General features: G+C 41.3%; 2 protein-coding genes across 3 annotated transcripts in view; both read right to left on the bottom strand.

Moving 5' to 3' along the window:
• Positions 1-4,808, bottom strand: part of camk1da (calcium/calmodulin-dependent protein kinase 1Da) — a 66,648-nt gene extending 61,840 nt beyond the window's left edge. Inside the window, exon 1 of the mRNA XM_044186417.1 lies at positions 4,512-4,808. Coding sequence (XP_044042352.1) covers positions 4,512-4,609 — 98 coding nt within the window. The 5' untranslated portion in view covers positions 4,610-4,808. The remainder of the gene's footprint in view (positions 1-4,511) is intronic.
• Positions 4,809-8,886: 4,078 nt separating this feature from the next.
• cdc123 (cell division cycle 123 homolog (S. cerevisiae)) lies at positions 8,887-15,525 on the bottom strand. 2 transcript variants are annotated; one of them, XR_006376856.1, is made up of 14 exons: positions 15,367-15,525; positions 14,992-15,063; positions 14,636-14,699; positions 13,857-13,889; positions 13,515-13,610; positions 13,139-13,245; positions 12,640-12,691; positions 12,049-12,124; positions 11,531-11,653; positions 11,191-11,219; positions 10,996-11,100; positions 10,758-10,895; positions 9,578-9,726; positions 8,887-9,048 (listed from the first exon to the last, which is right to left on the bottom strand). XR_006376856.1 is itself a non-coding variant. In XM_044186419.1 (13 exons), the coding sequence occupies exons 1-13, from the start codon at positions 15,438-15,440 to the stop codon at positions 9,664-9,666; spliced, it is 1,032 nt and encodes a 343-aa protein (XP_044042354.1). In that variant the 5' UTR covers positions 15,441-15,525; the 3' UTR covers positions 8,887-9,663. The 2 variants fall into 2 exon arrangements, 1 of the variants encoding a protein (XP_044042354.1); XM_044186419.1 differs by having other exon boundaries at positions 8,887-9,726.
• Between the last annotated feature and the right edge of the window lie 684 nt (positions 15,526-16,209).

Genomic DNA, 16,209 nt, shown 5'->3' on the forward strand with positions numbered 1-16,209 from the left:
AACTTGGAGTTCTGAAACTTAAGTATATATATATATATATACACACACCTTTTTTTAAAGCAAGAGGTTGTTTTTGCATTTCAGAACATGTTTTCTTTAAAACCCAGAATGTAATATGGCACGTAAATGCCCTAAAAGGGTTTAGTTTTGACAGATAATATTACTGTATACAATTTAAGTAATAAAATAGATTTTTCTAAAAAAGGAAACCAATTAGTTGTTCATTTTAAGAGTATTGCGATAAATAAACAAATATTGAAGTGTGTATATTAGCTATACAGTGTCAGCCTGACATGTCAGCCTGGTTTTCTTTAAATTCCGAACAGGATTAGAATTGAATATAAATATAACTAAATATTGTTTCTAGAGCAGCAACAGTAAACTTTACAACAGCAAAGTCACTATATAAAATCAATAATATCTCACTGGAAACAAATCTAAAATGTCAATAAAATAAATCTATTCCTGACATCAAAATACTGAGTGAAGTGAAGAATGAAGAACTCAGTCAGTATCAGTCCCTCCTGTCCTCGGTCCTCCTCCCTCTGCTGCTGCTGCTGTGATTCACTGCAGGTAAGTTACCGCTGGTAGACGGAGGAGGGGCAGGTTTGTCTCAGCCAGCAATAACTTTACAAGAATCTGCCAAAGTTTTAAGATACGTGGCAAACTAAGCCAAACAGTTAGACTACATGCATACTTTGTTTTAGCTTGTTTGTAACAATTTGCTATTAGAAAATAGTAGTGTAATAAAATAATCTTAACTCAAAGACTACTTACAAGCTTTTTTCACTCAGAGCTTTCAACCGCATTTCACAGTCTTCATCAGTGGATGGAGTCTGCCCAGTTGTTACGGAGATGGCTCGGTAGTTGTTGTTAAATCATCACCGGTGATCCAAGTTCCATATCCATTTCCATGACAACTGAGCAAACTCTGTCCGCTGATGACTGTGACTGTGAGATGAGGTTGAAAGCTCGGGGGGAAAAAGCTAGTAAGTGAACCCTGAGTTACGATTATTTTGCCAAAAAGGCCCATTGTAATAAACCACAATTCTCCCTTAATAAACATCACAAACAGCATCAGCAACATCAATAACATAAACATAACACGTTTATTAACGACATTAATAGCATCGTCAATACATTCATTGACAGCTGCCATAACAAAGTCAACAACATCCATCATAAGTATCATCAAGGTCATTGTCAAAACATAAGTAGCACCAAAAAACAGCACAATTTCACCGTCCCTCAAAACCACTAATCATGTCATCAACACCTTGTTATTATCAACAACAACCAATATGAACAACAATATGATGGTGATGTACATCTGCAGTATCAACAATGCCAACAAACAAAATGGCGGATGACATTACGTATGTCATCAACAACAAGAGCAACAACTGCTTCATTACAGCAGTCATCAGCAGCAACAAACAACCAATCACAGTTTACCAGCCTGAGAGAAGGACTCAACAGAAGAAAAGCTGGCAGAAAAAGAGAAGAGGATGGAACAGATGGATAGATGAACAGAGGATAAGCCTGTCGACATACTGTGAGTATTCAAATTTCACTTCAGTGTGGTAAAATGTGTGTTTGTAAATGTGTCCACGCATGCACAAACACACACACACACACACACACACTCGTGCATCTAACAGTAGCTCACATCTAGGCACACACACGCACTCACACTTTTAAAAACGTGGGCTAGCAGTCCACTGATGAAGTTGGTTTTGTCACATAGCAAACAATCAACTTTTATTCTATTTATAAGATGCTATTTATAACACGGATGAAAGAATAGAAACTTTCAAATGTGCATCATGTCCTCTTGCATCGCAATACTACACTGTGCAAAAAAAGACCCCCAAAAAAGGAACGCTTGCTCGGGTTGAACACCGGGACACACAGGGAGATGTATGACAGAGCTGCAGACATAAAGAGGAAGATATAGAAAGACATAGGGGGCTCTGCAGTCCCAGAAACAGTGGAGAGAACAGTGCCAGCTGCAGGGAAGTGGAGCATCAATTAAGGGCAGCGTGCCCTAGATGGCACAGTGACATTCCCACAGTGCATCGCCGTCACGGCCACCACTTTACTTTCTCTATCTCACTCACGCACGAGCACACACACTTGCTGTAGAGCTACTCAGAAAGACCTTCCACTGCGACCATTTAGTCCCTGACCTCTGGCCTTAACCCAGAGTCTAAAACATGAGGCTAATTCAAACTTTGGCAAAACACTGTGCGGAGTGATGGTGTGCTGAAATTTGCTCACAATGACAAAAGCACACTGCATACCCACACTGTTTCTCTTTAGCCTCCCCTCTTCTTCTTCTTATTTTTTGTCTGTATTCTGCACTTGTTCTTGATGGGATCCATCCTGCTGAGAGCTCTGGCCTCTCTGAGACTCTCTCTCTCTCTCTCTCTCTCACACAGACAGACAGACACAAAGAACACACTCCTGTTGGTATTAAATTATTGAATAGTGAGCAACAGGGACACACACAATAGACACCAGGGGAGGGTAAGAAGACACTGAGGAGAGCCTCATGTACACACCTGCAAACACACACACAGTCACACTTTAAGCACTTTGTTTTGATAAGTGCTCTATAAATAAAGTTTTATTATTATTATAGTTAATTCAGTATTAGGGGACAGAAAACGGTATGTCACACTGAGGGAGGGTATTAAGACCCAGAACAGGTGTTTTAGTGCACACACACACACACACACACACGCACACACTAGCCAGTGTATGCAAGGGTGACCCGGTGTGAGGAGACAAGATATGATGGGTCAGTGTCAGATCTGTGACATCACATCCTGTCAGTACAGATGCAGCTCAGAAACGCTGACGCAGAAACACTCACAGTAGTCTTCGTCAGTTTTCCCACATGCACCTGAACACAACGCCGCTGCTGGCGAACTTGTCTTGTTCACCCTGCAAACAATCAAATCTGTATCTGTGTTAGTTTCAATGTCTCTCTGGCCGATCATCCAATCAGCCGGCACATTTCGGACAACAACTAATTTTGGGTTGGTTCCAGGCTGCTGCTTTCATCACGCTGATAAAAACTCTCATCTGCTTCCGACTGAGTCACCACTACCACCTCTCCCTCTTCCTCCTCTCCTTCATCCTGCTTTTCCGTACTAATCTCAAATCACTTCCCCATCTCACACATACATACACTCCCCCCTTCCTCTTTTCTGCTGATGCATCAGGTTCAAAGATCCGTCAGCAGCTCTGGTTAATGTGTGGCTACAACATGGCCGACTCGGATCACTGAGTCCTGTACCAGTCTGCATCCTAAGCGCACGTGTGTGTGTGTGTGTGTGTGTGTGTGTGTGTGTTGATCCGATCCAAATTTCAGGTATTTTAGAGTAACAAACCCCAGCCCCCAACCTCCATCCTCATTCTGTCACTACACAACATGACTGAACTTCCTTCTATTCAGGGGAAGTTTTCCTAATCCCTGCGCAGTTAATCCCAATCTGCATCCACCCCGTGTGTCCCCCTCTGGGCTGCCGTCCAAACAGACGCACATCATTCCTCACAGCAGGAAACACAGAGTGGCCAGACAGACGCTTAGACTGGCTGTCAGAGATTTAGCGGGCGTCGACCTGTATTCTGTTGCTGTTTGAATGAGAAGGAGAGGGAAGAGGAAAGATGGGGGGGAAGAAGAAGAGGAAGAGAAGACATTTCCTAACATGGAGCTGGAGAGTAAAACCTCCTTTATGACCCCACGTGAAAGAGTCTGAATCCAACTAGAAAAAGATTGTGAGGGTAACGGCGGTGCTGTTACTGCAGCTGAGAGTGTGAAATTCCTGCGGTCTGTTAAAGCCTTGCTGTCAAGAAAATCCCCTCCAGGAATATTACACAATGTTCCAAAAAGATAAACCATTCAATCACTATAAGCTCACTTTTAAGCACACATTGTACAAGTCCCTATATAAACACCACATACAGTAAAACAGACTACATTCAAATCAACACTATAGGAATATTAGTCATGGCATAAGAGATCAAAGGAAATCCTCAGAGGGGAGAACTATGAACCTGCTATTGATTCATTATGATGGAGTACTGAACACACTAACACCCAACTTGAATACTACTGCATAGAGTTTGTAGGCAAACTGAAGTCATTTTAAAAATACACATCCACATATTGAGTCAGCTGTAACACCTGAACACAACGCGCCAGGAGAAATGGTTGACATAGTTAGCTAAAAGTAATGGATACAGAGCTAAAATGGATAAATGGTGAAACAGCTAAAAGTAACACTAATGATAAATGGTTGATAATAGACAGTTCAAACTGTTAGCTAAAAGTAATGTTTCAAAGTTTCAGTCCCTACGGGAATATCGTTATCATTGTAATATTGCCAATAAGTGCATTAGGGTCACTGTAAGTGTGGAGCCCCGCATGTCCACTCAATCCCAGCGGGAGTATTATTGCAATATCATGGTGAAGTTAGTCAAAGCCGCGTGCAGGTACTCACGTGCCAAGGACTTCTTTAAAATCAAAAATCTTCTTGATGTCGTCGACTTGTTTTTTCCACGTCTCTCCTCTGCCGGTGTCTCCGTTCTCCCGAGCCATGGCGCTGCTTTACCGGCCCAAGTCCGACCGACACTGGGCTGCGCGAGGAGTGCTGTGAAAAATATTTAAATCAAATGGAGTGGAGTGGAATATTTCAAACAGAAGGACGAAGGCGAGCTGGGAGGTTCGGAGAGTCCCGGTGGTCTGTGCTCCGCTGCAGCAGGACCATGTGAGTCCTCTTGCAGGTTACCGTGCCCCTGCTGGCTCCCTCCTCCTCCTCCTCTTCTTCTTCCCGCTCCCTCCTCCCCCTCCTCCCCTCCGGCCAGCTGTCAAAGTCACGAGGAGATAACAGCACTTCTCGTCGGGGCTTTCAAAATAAAAACCTGTTGAATTACGTCATGTGGCAGCATGAGCATGAAAACTAAATGAGATATTATTCATATTGGTTGTTAAGATGTTCCAATTTCCAATTTTTTACTTAATAAAAATATAAAATAAAGAGCAGAAACAGTCAAATCAAAACATGAAACCCAAGAGTAGGCACAACTATTAGGTCACACACAGTGAATATAAATAATTTTTTTAGTTATATATAATAAAAAAATAACCAAAAAAAATCACAAATATATATACTAAAATAAAATTTAAAAAAACCCCCACTGAAAATGTAATCAGAAATGTAAACCAGAACAGAATCAGTTTCAGGGTTTAGAGTGCCAGTGGTCACAAAAACTGTTTGTAGGATTTTATCTGTAATGGTATATGAAGTTTAATTAGGTTGTTTCTAATAATGGTCTAATGGTTCAGTGGTTTCATTGCTTTGAAAAGACATTTCTGTTAGTCAAATTAAACTCAAATGCAAAATGATACCTCACTTTTACCAAATTGAACAATCACTCCTCTCCAACCCCTCGGTCTGTATTATTTAATCTAACAATTTCACAGTTATCATATCTGCTATTATCAATTTCAATAACTTCTAAAACAATTCGTAATTTCTGTTGTGCCTTTATTTTGAAGGCAATATCCCCCAATTTCCTGTATCACGCTGGTTACTCATGTCCAGCTTAACCGCGGACCTGCTGCCACCTGCAATTGTCTAAACACCGCTAATTGCTGCGCTGTCGGCACGTTTTCGGGGTTTCCACTCCTCCGCTTACAGTTTCTGCTGTTAAAAATCCTCGTTTTCTCTTGTTAACGCCCTAACTGTACTGTATAACTACCCTAAACCCCAGCCTTATTGTGGCAGTGCATGTTGTTATGGCAATAAAGAGAGCTGACGGGATGCTGCACAGGCATCCGGTCCGACAGAGAGAGAGGTGACTATGTGTCTGCTCAGGACGTGGCAGCCGTAAATTCGCAATGCGCCAACTTGCTGACAACAACCACCATGCTTCCATCACCATTTGGGATCCCCAAAAGGCGTCGGCATGGCTCAGCCCAGCCGGCCGGGGATCAGCAGTGACCCCGGCTGCAGCTGCACGTTCACCTGGCTTTAACCGCTCCGCATAACACCTGGATTACGAAGTTTCAGTTTGAAGAGGAGCACTGATCCCCCGGACTCCGACAGCTGCATGCGCTGAGGTCAGCTCAGGCCGGGTTGCTGCTCACAACACACACACACCAGTCCGGACTATTGGCCTTGTTACTTGTGTGTATGTAATACTGTAGGGAGACACAGACAGAGAGGGAGGGAGAGGACAATGTGTTGCAGCCTCAGCTGCTCATGAGTATTCCGACTGCAAACTACTGCAGCTCTTCCTCAGCGGCAACCAAGGAAAACTCCCCCCCCCTCCTCCTTTGCTCTGAGTCAGCAAATCTGACCCCCCCGGTGAAAGATGATTACCCAGCTGCAAAGGAAGGGGGAGGAGGGCATCGGAGAGACGGTTAAAAAGAGGATGAAGGTCGAGGAAGATGAAGGTGCAGACTCTCCATTTGCAGCTTCAACACTGCCATAAATTTTTGTCGTGCACACATACAGAAATAATTCCATAAGTGGAGCCAAAGAACCAAAGAAGAACCAGATGGGGTTTTTTGCGGTATGGTTGAGAAACTAATATCTAGATTTCTTTTTACATCAAACATTTCATCCATATGAACTTTTGTCATTAGTTTCTTCCCGATTACTAAGACATGAGAAGACATTTATCATCATGTATTACTCTGCACTGACACCTGCTAGAATTTGATGTAATTGATAAAAGGTTTTGCAGCAGTATGTGCAGCTGAAGTCCATCTGTAGATTATGTTCATGTTTATCTGCAGATTAACTAGAAAGACTGGTTTGTACACCACAATATGTCAACCCATGTCATCTAATGACTCAGTTATGCCTGAAATACACTGGGATATTGTCAATGTGACAGATCAGATAGGCAGCTACACATCTACTACAGCAAACTGAGGGCTGATTTCATCACATTAACTCATCAGGATGCAGCTCAGGTCACAGCAACAAACCATAGGTCTTTTTTTTTTGACAGAAGACATTTTGACATGTCACAGTAAGCAAAGCACTGGTGTAAATAATAAAATAGATGAAAGCTGAATATTGTGCATGCTGGCTCACTGTCACGGCTTACTGGGACTCTTGAATAGTACGGAGCCATCGTTAATGTTATTAGTAACACCTGTGCTTTGCTGTCTATGAGTCAAATTGTGTGCTGTGAAAAAGGCTGATTACGTAACTTCCAACGTTTCCCATGGGAATAAATAATCTAATGTGTTGAGTTAAACCTCAGTGGGAGGTGCAGGAGAAGCAGTTTTTCTACACTTAATTTAGCTGACACAGAGGCTTGTTTACGATACTCTGTTCTCTATTGTGTCATCTTTTTCGAAGCTTTAGGCGAACATCTTTTCGCTTCAGAGACTGTGGTTCTTTGGCCCCGCCTACAGATTTTACTCAACCAATGAGATCATTTCTACCTCTGAGAAATGTTTTCTTAAGCTGAAATAGATTTTTGATCTATACTCAAGGTATGTAATTAAGCAAGTTCTAACTTTAAACCTGCATTAACTTTTTGGGGTTTTTTGGCCACTTGGGGGCAGCGCAACAGCAGATACAGAGCAATAATAGCACCAGATAACTAGTATTCCATCTACTTTTAGCTCTGTTTTGGTCTCCATCAACTCCTGAGGGAAATCCCTGGCTCTGTAGCTGCTAAATGCTCCACTATGTGCACCAGCTAGTCGCTCACGTTGTCTGTCTGCTGCTTGATGCTGGGTGTGTAGCATACAGTCAGTTAATTATAGCTTTTTCGCTAAAACAACTGCTTACTGTGTCTGAAAATGACACGGATGAGAGCGGTGAGACTGAACCAAAACAGTAAAGCTGCGGGCCGGAAAACCAAAACAATGAGCTGAAAGACGCTCCGTTGAGCTGAAGGAAACTGCAGAGCCGGGTGATAATTCTCTGTGGCTTTGTCACCACAAGCACCCCCTTTTATATACACGCGGCCATTTGATCCATTGTTATAAAATATTGATTAGTGCAGCTTTAAGTTACATGAAAATACACTCAGTTGCCAGTTTATTAGGTACACGTAGCTAAAACTAATAATAATAGTACTGCACTGTACTAAGGTATTTCTAATATTTTTTCCACTTATTAGAAACAACTCTCTAAAACAGAAAAAAAACGAACATTATAACCTTTATGAAGGCAGGATTTATTGTAGGGCTGTGTGTTATACTGCATTAGTTTTAGCAAGTTGTGCCTAATACACTAGCAACTGCTTGTACATCTTTTCAAGAAAATATGCTACATAATATTCTCTTATATTGTTTACATTAGCCTGTTGTAGATTGCAGAATGGAGTTCACCATTGGCTGAGCTTTGTATTTACCGGTCCGCCACTGAAGCAAACTAAGTGCAAAAGACAAGTATGAGGCTCAGTTAAGAGCAGCCATTTAAACACCGCTACATCGGTCAGATTTCAAGGTTTGTCTTAAACGCAACAAACCCTGTGTACAGACATCCACCGCAGGTCAAACCAGGACACCTCCTCCAGGTATGGATGTTATGTTTACAGCCAGCTTTCACTTTTTATAATGATGATAAACGTGCAACATTCGCCACAATATGCACCTTGTATACCGTTTCCCGTCCACAGCGTTTCACTCGGGGTGCTGCAACTCTCATCACACCAGCTCTTTCCATCTCCCTGTAATTGCTCTATCAATCTAGCAAAGGAAAAAAAAAACCCCAAAATGAACTGCCCTGCGTCGTGCGCGCACAGCTCATTTAGCTCCCGGCATAATGAGAGCTGTTGCGTAAAAGCACGATCAATTTCTAATGTGCTAGTTTACAGCGCCCACCAGACTGACAGCCGAGCCAATACACGACAAGAAGTTTAATGGTGTTTTTTGGAGCAACAGTCTACAGCGATGCATGATGGGAGAACAGGACTCAAAAAGAGTGCCCGGAGCGCCTCGGAGCAATGAGTGTGTCAAAACGGCTCAGAGGAAAGTGGCGGGGAGAGATGGAGGAGCAGGGATGGCTGGAAAGAAAAATTAAAAGGTGACTCAGTGATGAACAGCTTTAGTGTTAAATTAAGAAGTCTGTCTCAGCCTCAAGTAACACACAAACAGACATACAATCAAATGTGTGTGCGGACTAGTTCATTTTAAATCCAGAGACACTATTTGGGATGCAATAAAGATACATAAACTATTATGCACACAAAAGTAGAAAAGCAGGCATTCTTTACAGTGTTAGTGAATACCATCCCCTTGCAGTAACAGATTTTTCCCCCCATAAAAAAAAAACAACAACTAATCATTCCCCCAAAAACTGAAAAACACTGCAGAGGCCTCCCTCCCCCGTCTCACCGAGCCATTGCGATCAGCAAGACGGCACTCGGCAGCGTCAGAGGCAAACAACAGCTCAACAGAAAATGATTCCTCAAAGAGCTGTTAACGTGATCTGCTAATTTAACATGTTCCATTAGACTAACACGAGAGAGCCGTTAGAGAAACCCCGGGTACACCACGTACTGTTCACAGAAGAAATAGAGAATGAGCTCATACAGGACAGAGGGTAGAGAGTCACTTCATGCAGGAAACATTATATGGAGGGCTGTTGCAGCTCTTCTTCAGGTTTCAGAGGAAGCGTGTCACTGTGGTGCGCTCTCCTCCTCCTCTTCCTCCTCCTCAGAATCTTCCTGTTGGCTTTTCTTCTGTAGAGAGGAAAAAGAGCAGGAGAGGAGATTAAACTTCAAGATGTACCCTGTTCCCCAATTTTATAAATTAATATATTGTAACCACACTTGAGTGTGTAGTAGATTCACACTGGGAAAAAAAGACTTCTGAATTTAGATTTGTGATGATGGCGTCATACAGCCAGCCCCAACCCTGGATTACGTTCAATATCAACATTTTTAATAGTCTGACTCTCTACAATATTTGCGCATGGCAACTACAGCACAGATTTTAGTTCTGGTAGATTTGGCGACTCCGTCTTCATAACACAAGCACCAGAGTTCCATTTGAAATTACAAATTTATCGATCACTGTGGGGAGGAAATGTGCTTTGAGTAGCTGCTCCGTCAGAATTACGAGCAACCTGTGTGCAAATATGTTTCCTCTTCAAAATGCCCGGGAGTGCCGGATTACATCATTAAGTAACTAATGAATTTCATCCAGTAGGTACATGCGTCGTTTCCTGTGAACCCCTCATGTATGGTCATGCCATTTGAAACCAGTGTGGGAATGGCGGACCCTGCCACTGACAATGCAAACTACTATATAAAGAGGTAATTAATTAGTGTAAACACATTTAATAGCTATAGCAAAATAAATATTTTCAAAAACTGGGTTTGATATGATGAAAATCTTAAGGATTACAACTTTAAGGCTAGGGATACAGCAAATGTTTATGATATGGTTAGGGTCAGGCAACTGAAACACTTGGTTAAGGAAAGATTACGGTTAATAAACTGAAGAACGTTAATTGCAGGTCTGTGACCGGACGTGAACTCTGGTCTCCTGCATGAAACTCAGACTTGCTACACACCCATCCACCACCCCGACCTAATGAGAGCTAATACTGACTCGTTTTTCTTTCAGGGTTTCGGTGTTCGACATGTCTGTACTTATTTGTTGAGTTAAAAACTAAGCTAGCTTCCCAGCATTCTGTGGTTTTCTGAAGCAACAATATCTGCACAACAGCTGCTAGTTAAATACTCTAAGATCTGAAACAACATCCTACCAGTTTGAGGAAGTCGATGAGTTTGTAGGCGTCTTCTCCGGTGGAGAGGTCAACAAAGTCCCGTGGGATTCTGTAGCTCAGGCAGGGACTGGGCTGCACCGTCACCTCGCTGGTGGTGTAGCGAAACACCGGGCCTTCCTACACATACAGAGAAACCACATAGTTACCATAAAACTGTTTTCAGTTTTGATTTAAGTGGGGCACGGTCCAAACAAGAACGCGTGTCATGATGGCTGACCTGCTGCTGGGTGATTTCCCCACCAGACGTCAGCTCCTCCCAGCTGAACAGCAGCGAGTCTGTCACCTCTCCGAACGGGTTCAGGTCTATCAGCCACACCCTCCCCTGCAACACACACAAAATACACAAGTGCAACTCAGTTTGCAAGTGGCGTTCTTGAAAATTGACTATATCAAAATTCATCAGTGTGCTTACCTGGCTATCTCTGTAGACATCAAAAACAACTGTAAAACAGAAAAAAAAAACAACTGTATGAACAACTACATATGCAGTCATTTAACATTACAGACGTGCATCTGAAAAGAAATGTATCTAAAAGAAAAAAATAAGAAACTCTTAATGCTACCTGAAATTACATTTTCAAATCACAATTAAGTGAAAAGTGACACATTTGATCAATGGTTGTCCCGATATCCTGTTTTTGACTGTAAATATTTAATGACTTGCAGAAGCAGTCTGTTTGTGTCTGAGGAGAGCTGAAGGAGGTGTAAAGCTTTACACAGGCAGAGGAAGAAAAAAGGATGCTGATGCTCACAGTCTTCGTCCAGAAAGTTGTACTGGATGTGCTGGCTGAAGAATTGCTGTATGGCCTGACAGATCTGCTCCTCCTGCTTCAAGATGTGCTGGTAATACTGAGTGTAGTCTCTCGGGGAGATAGCTGGGAACAGACACATACACCATCAGTGGAGCTCAAATTGAATTTTAGAATTGTTTCTAAATTAGCCTGCTGAGCAAAAGTACAGCTCAAACATTATATCACTGTTAAGATAGAGGGGTTTTTTTCAAAATAATTCCCATATCAGACATATTAGCTCAGTTTGCTGTGTACAAACAGCGCCCTCTTGCTGTTTTGTGCTGTAAAGCAATCCAGCATATTTCCCTTCTAATCCAACTTGGTGGCTCATGGTGTAAAATGCAATGGAGATGTGACAGTGTCTTTAGTTAACAACAATTACTAATATCTTAAAATGTACATGTTGATGTTTTTCCAAATGACTGGGGGCAAAACCCAAATGAAGACTGATGGTCTGAGTGTGAGCGGAGAGGTTTTACCGATCAGTTTGTTTTCTTTGACGAAGCAGCGAAACTCTCCACCAGGAATCAGCTCGCTCCACTTTCTCAGGACCAGCTGAAGACAGAAGAGAAAAAAGTATATAGCAGCATGATGGGACACTAAAACTCATGCTAAACACAAGCTAATGACATAAATATTAAAAAAAAATCATACTGACTTCCCTTTTTTATTTAATGTTACTACCTGTTTACATTTATACACACACACACACACTACCTGTTAATGCCTGCACACATCGCTGTATACATATATATTTATTTTACTACCTGTTTACAAGCTGTTTTATACACATTACAGTTTATTTTATCACTACTGTACGCCAGTCTACCACAGTATTATATTTTATATAGATTATATTTTAACTTCTGCACTATGTCTTAGATTCTCTTTTTTTTTTTTACTTGCATAATTTTCTTTATATACATTTTGTGTGAGCATTGTTGGAAGGAGCCTGAGAACAAAGAATTTCATTGCCAGCGACTGCTTCACTGTAATTGTTGTGCATGTGACAAATAAAGAACTTGTGCACCACTGCTGGGTGCATAGTTTGTCTTTTGAAAGTTAAATACCTCATAGTTTATGACTGGATCTGGGGAGTCCTGGTCACTACACAGAAGGAATCTGCACAAAGAAATGAACGACGGTTACGACCGTTACACAGATAAAAACTACAACGAAGGTTCGGTAGCGTCACAAAAATCAGGACAGTCACGCTGCAAACATGTGGCCTCCAGTGTTGCTCTCAGGACGTTTGAGAGGGAAGTTTTGGAAGAGTCCAACAAACAAGCATATATCACATTGCATTCTCTACTCACACACACAAACAGCTTTCCTGGCTGCGCACTGCAGTAAATCACTCGCTGCACTAAATGTTTGTCATGCAAAGTGGAGAAGCGTGAGGCATAAATCTACATCACAGCAATTTCTCCAGCTGCCACTTGTGTTTTCCTGCAGATTGAAAGCAGCCCGTGTACACCAAACCTGGTCATATTTTTTTTTTATATTGGTTGTCATCTAAAAGCAAAATATGGGTATGCGTGTGTGTTGACGTTGGATAGCAAGGCTTACGGCTGCGTGAGGTCGTGGGTGATGAAGTCTGAACTTTTGAAGAGTAGAAATATATCGCTGAGGCTGTGACACTGCAGGGAACTGTTCAGAGCAATCCAGTTAGCATCCTGAAAGGGACACACACACAAATACACACACACACACTTTTTAGGTTATGCCTCAATCCTTAATGCCGGTAGTGATACAGGGAGCAATTCTTATTCTTCACTGGCAAGTACAGCGCTTTTAGCCAACAAATGATTTGCTTATGCTACAAATAAAAAAAGAAGTCATGTTGACACACTTTTCTAATGAATTTAACACTCTGCTACCTTAAAATGAGGCAGGCAAACACAGTTTTTCATTTTTCTGCAAGCAGCTGAGTGCAGTATTTTACCCGTGGAGCGCTCCAGTTGAGTTTGGGAAAGATGCGCCCACCCAGGGCGTTTATGGCCTCCAGCACTTCAGAGGAGAATTCTGGGAACTCAGGAGCCTAGCAGACAAAAGGTCACATCATCAATGGCAGTCATAATTATTTTAGATTTTTATTAAATATGCATGCCACAAGCATGGGGGCGATGTGACACATTTCTGTCAAATGCAGAGAGCAATAATACACCATAAAAGTGAGGAGGAATACTTAAAGCTTATGTAAGATATTAAAAAAAAATGTATCAGATGGGAAATAATTTCAACATGTTTGTTGGGCTTTAAGAATACAGACTTTGAATGTTCTTACAGTGACAGTGGTGGTTGTCTCATCATCTGACCACTAGAGGGGAGCAGAGAACAAGAAACAGGATCAGAGGGTACAAATGAACATTTAATACAGTTCTAAGTACTTTTCAACTGTTGTGTTGCTGCTCGGTGGTTGTGTGTCCACCGAGCAAAGCAGTTACAAGTAATGTAACAAGACAGATAATTAATGAAGATGATGTGGTGACACCGTTCCCAGAAAAAAAGCCTCTGAAAACTGCCTAGAAATCTTCAAGACGTTTGATTTTCATGTGTATTTATTCACTAATGTTTCATTATAAATTAACTCTTCATTTTAAAAGTGTACTATATCTCAGAGTTTCCCTACTTTTGAGAGGCTGTGGTGGGTCAGCATAACGCCGCTAACCGAAAAGGAGTCTGGTGTCGGTGGAGTTTTAGCGCCCTATGATGGCGTATGTGCTGTTTCAGTTTTGGAGGCTGTTACATATTTATGTGGAGGAATGTACTTTTCACTCATTTGTAGTCGCCAAAATGGTTACTTTTTAAGAAAATAAATGGCTGCACAAAACACTGACTATCTCTAACTTGTCACAAATAACTGCAATGCGTGTACGTAAAAACAAGTGATAAAGTGACGTCTTAAATTACAGTGGAAGTTTGAAGCTTTTCCTGCGAATAATGTATTTTGTGATTGTGAAATAGTGAAACAAGGACTCATTTTCTTTTAAAGAGATGAGACAAAATAAGACACGATACACACTGAAGAGAGTGGACAAATAACCTTAGTTTCTGTTCCCGTACCTGAATGTCCTCCTCTGCATTCGAGTCGCTGTTATTAGTGTGTGTCTGCTGCGTGTTGTGGTCACTGAAGGGAAGAGAAACGACAGATGAGTATGTGACCATAACAACAGGGTCATCACCTGACAAACACCACCATAGCATCTTTACATAGATGCCTCTAAAACACAGCAAGTCATCTTACTGCCATTCAAATACAGGATTTCCCCACGCAGAAGAAACTATTTAAGTCTGTTTTGAGTTAGTTCAGGAATGTCTACGAACGCTATGTTATTGGCCTTTTTTTACACACTTTATTCCAACAAAGGCAACTTGAACAGAATGTGTGTGTGTGTTTGAGTGTGTCAGTGGCCTCATACCTCCCAGACACTACCAGTGTCCCATCGTCCAGTAAATAGTCTATTACATTCTGAGGCAGTGGGATAATCTGACTGAAACAAAGAATAATAATATAACCACATGTAAATACATGTAAATAATAGAATAAACCATAGACAACAAACAGACAGAGGTGGGGGGGAAGAAGGAGGTTGAAGGAAGCTGTTCTGAAAAGGATTTATACACAACTATTTAGTGATACGCACGATAAAGTTAAAGACAAGACAGAGATGGCAGCTATCTCTCTCTCTCTCTCTCTGGTAGCTAACGTTAGCTGTTGGCTAAATGGACTATGTTTGATAGTAACAACAATGAAACAATGTTCTGGAATTTCTGTACAAATGTCAGCTGTCTACCTTTTAATCGTATGTTTCTTGAATATCGGATACCAAACCGAAAACTGACAATTGACAACTTGCTCCTTCTTCATGCTGCAATATCCTGTAACGGAAAAGTGTCCATCAATAAATATCTTCCGACCCCCTGATTTTTAGAGAGGGCCCTGACATTTTGAGGCGATATTGCTCTGTATTTGCACTGCTATGAATTCATGTTTAATGGATTTCAATGACACTGGATTTAAATGGAGGCTTTATTGCTGGAATTCTGTAATAAATGAGTGTTTTCAGAGGGGGACGTCTTTTTGAGACGCACGTGTAGGCGTGGTCGATGTAAAACCCTCTGCGACATAGATCGTTTATTAATATAAGCAATCACTCAACACCTTTAAAAAAATTACAATTTTCATTCTCACAATTCACAGACCTATATTTTTCAAATGTGACGTAATGGATCCAGCTAACATCATCAATAAGCATAATCAATACGACAGGAGCCAGTATCTTTAGATAGAGTGAAAACATTAAATTGGGAGCACAGTCTCACAGTTTTAGTAGCTTTTTTGTTTTGTTTTTTGCTTAAGTTATTGTCTTGATAGTTCCATGTCTTTCTTGGAAACATGAACATTAGCAAATTTACATTTATGAACGGAAAACTTTGCAAAAAATACAATGAGATTGATTAGAAAATACTCTTTTTCATATATTGTGTTAATCCTTAAAAAACTCAAAAACACATTTTCCAATAGAAGCTCAAAGTTACAGATAATATTAGCCAAGATAAATCTACAAATATCTTGCCACAGTTTACGGGTATGTTTACATTTCTCTTTCACCGTGCTGAAGGATAAAACTGGACTC

Source organism: Siniperca chuatsi, linkage group LG23 (genome assembly GCF_020085105.1).
Source record: "Siniperca chuatsi isolate FFG_IHB_CAS linkage group LG23, ASM2008510v1, whole genome shotgun sequence".
Classification (NCBI taxonomy): domain Eukaryota; kingdom Metazoa; phylum Chordata; class Actinopteri; order Centrarchiformes; family Sinipercidae; genus Siniperca; species Siniperca chuatsi.

Bases quoted from the DNA above. Each gene is read 5' to 3' on its own strand.
- cdc123 (XM_044186419.1), bottom strand. From the start codon at position 15,440: ATGAAGAAGGAGCAAGTTGTCAATTGTCAGTTTTCGGTTTGGTATCCG. The intron at 13,611-13,856 runs GTAAGAACATTC...TTTGTCTGCTAG, and splicing joins AGACAACCACCACTGTCACT to GCTCCTGAGTTCCCAGAATT. The intron at 12,692-13,138 runs GTAAGCCTTGCT...TTCTTTGTGCAG, and splicing joins ACCCACGACCTCACGCAGCC to ATTCCTTCTGTGTAGTGACC.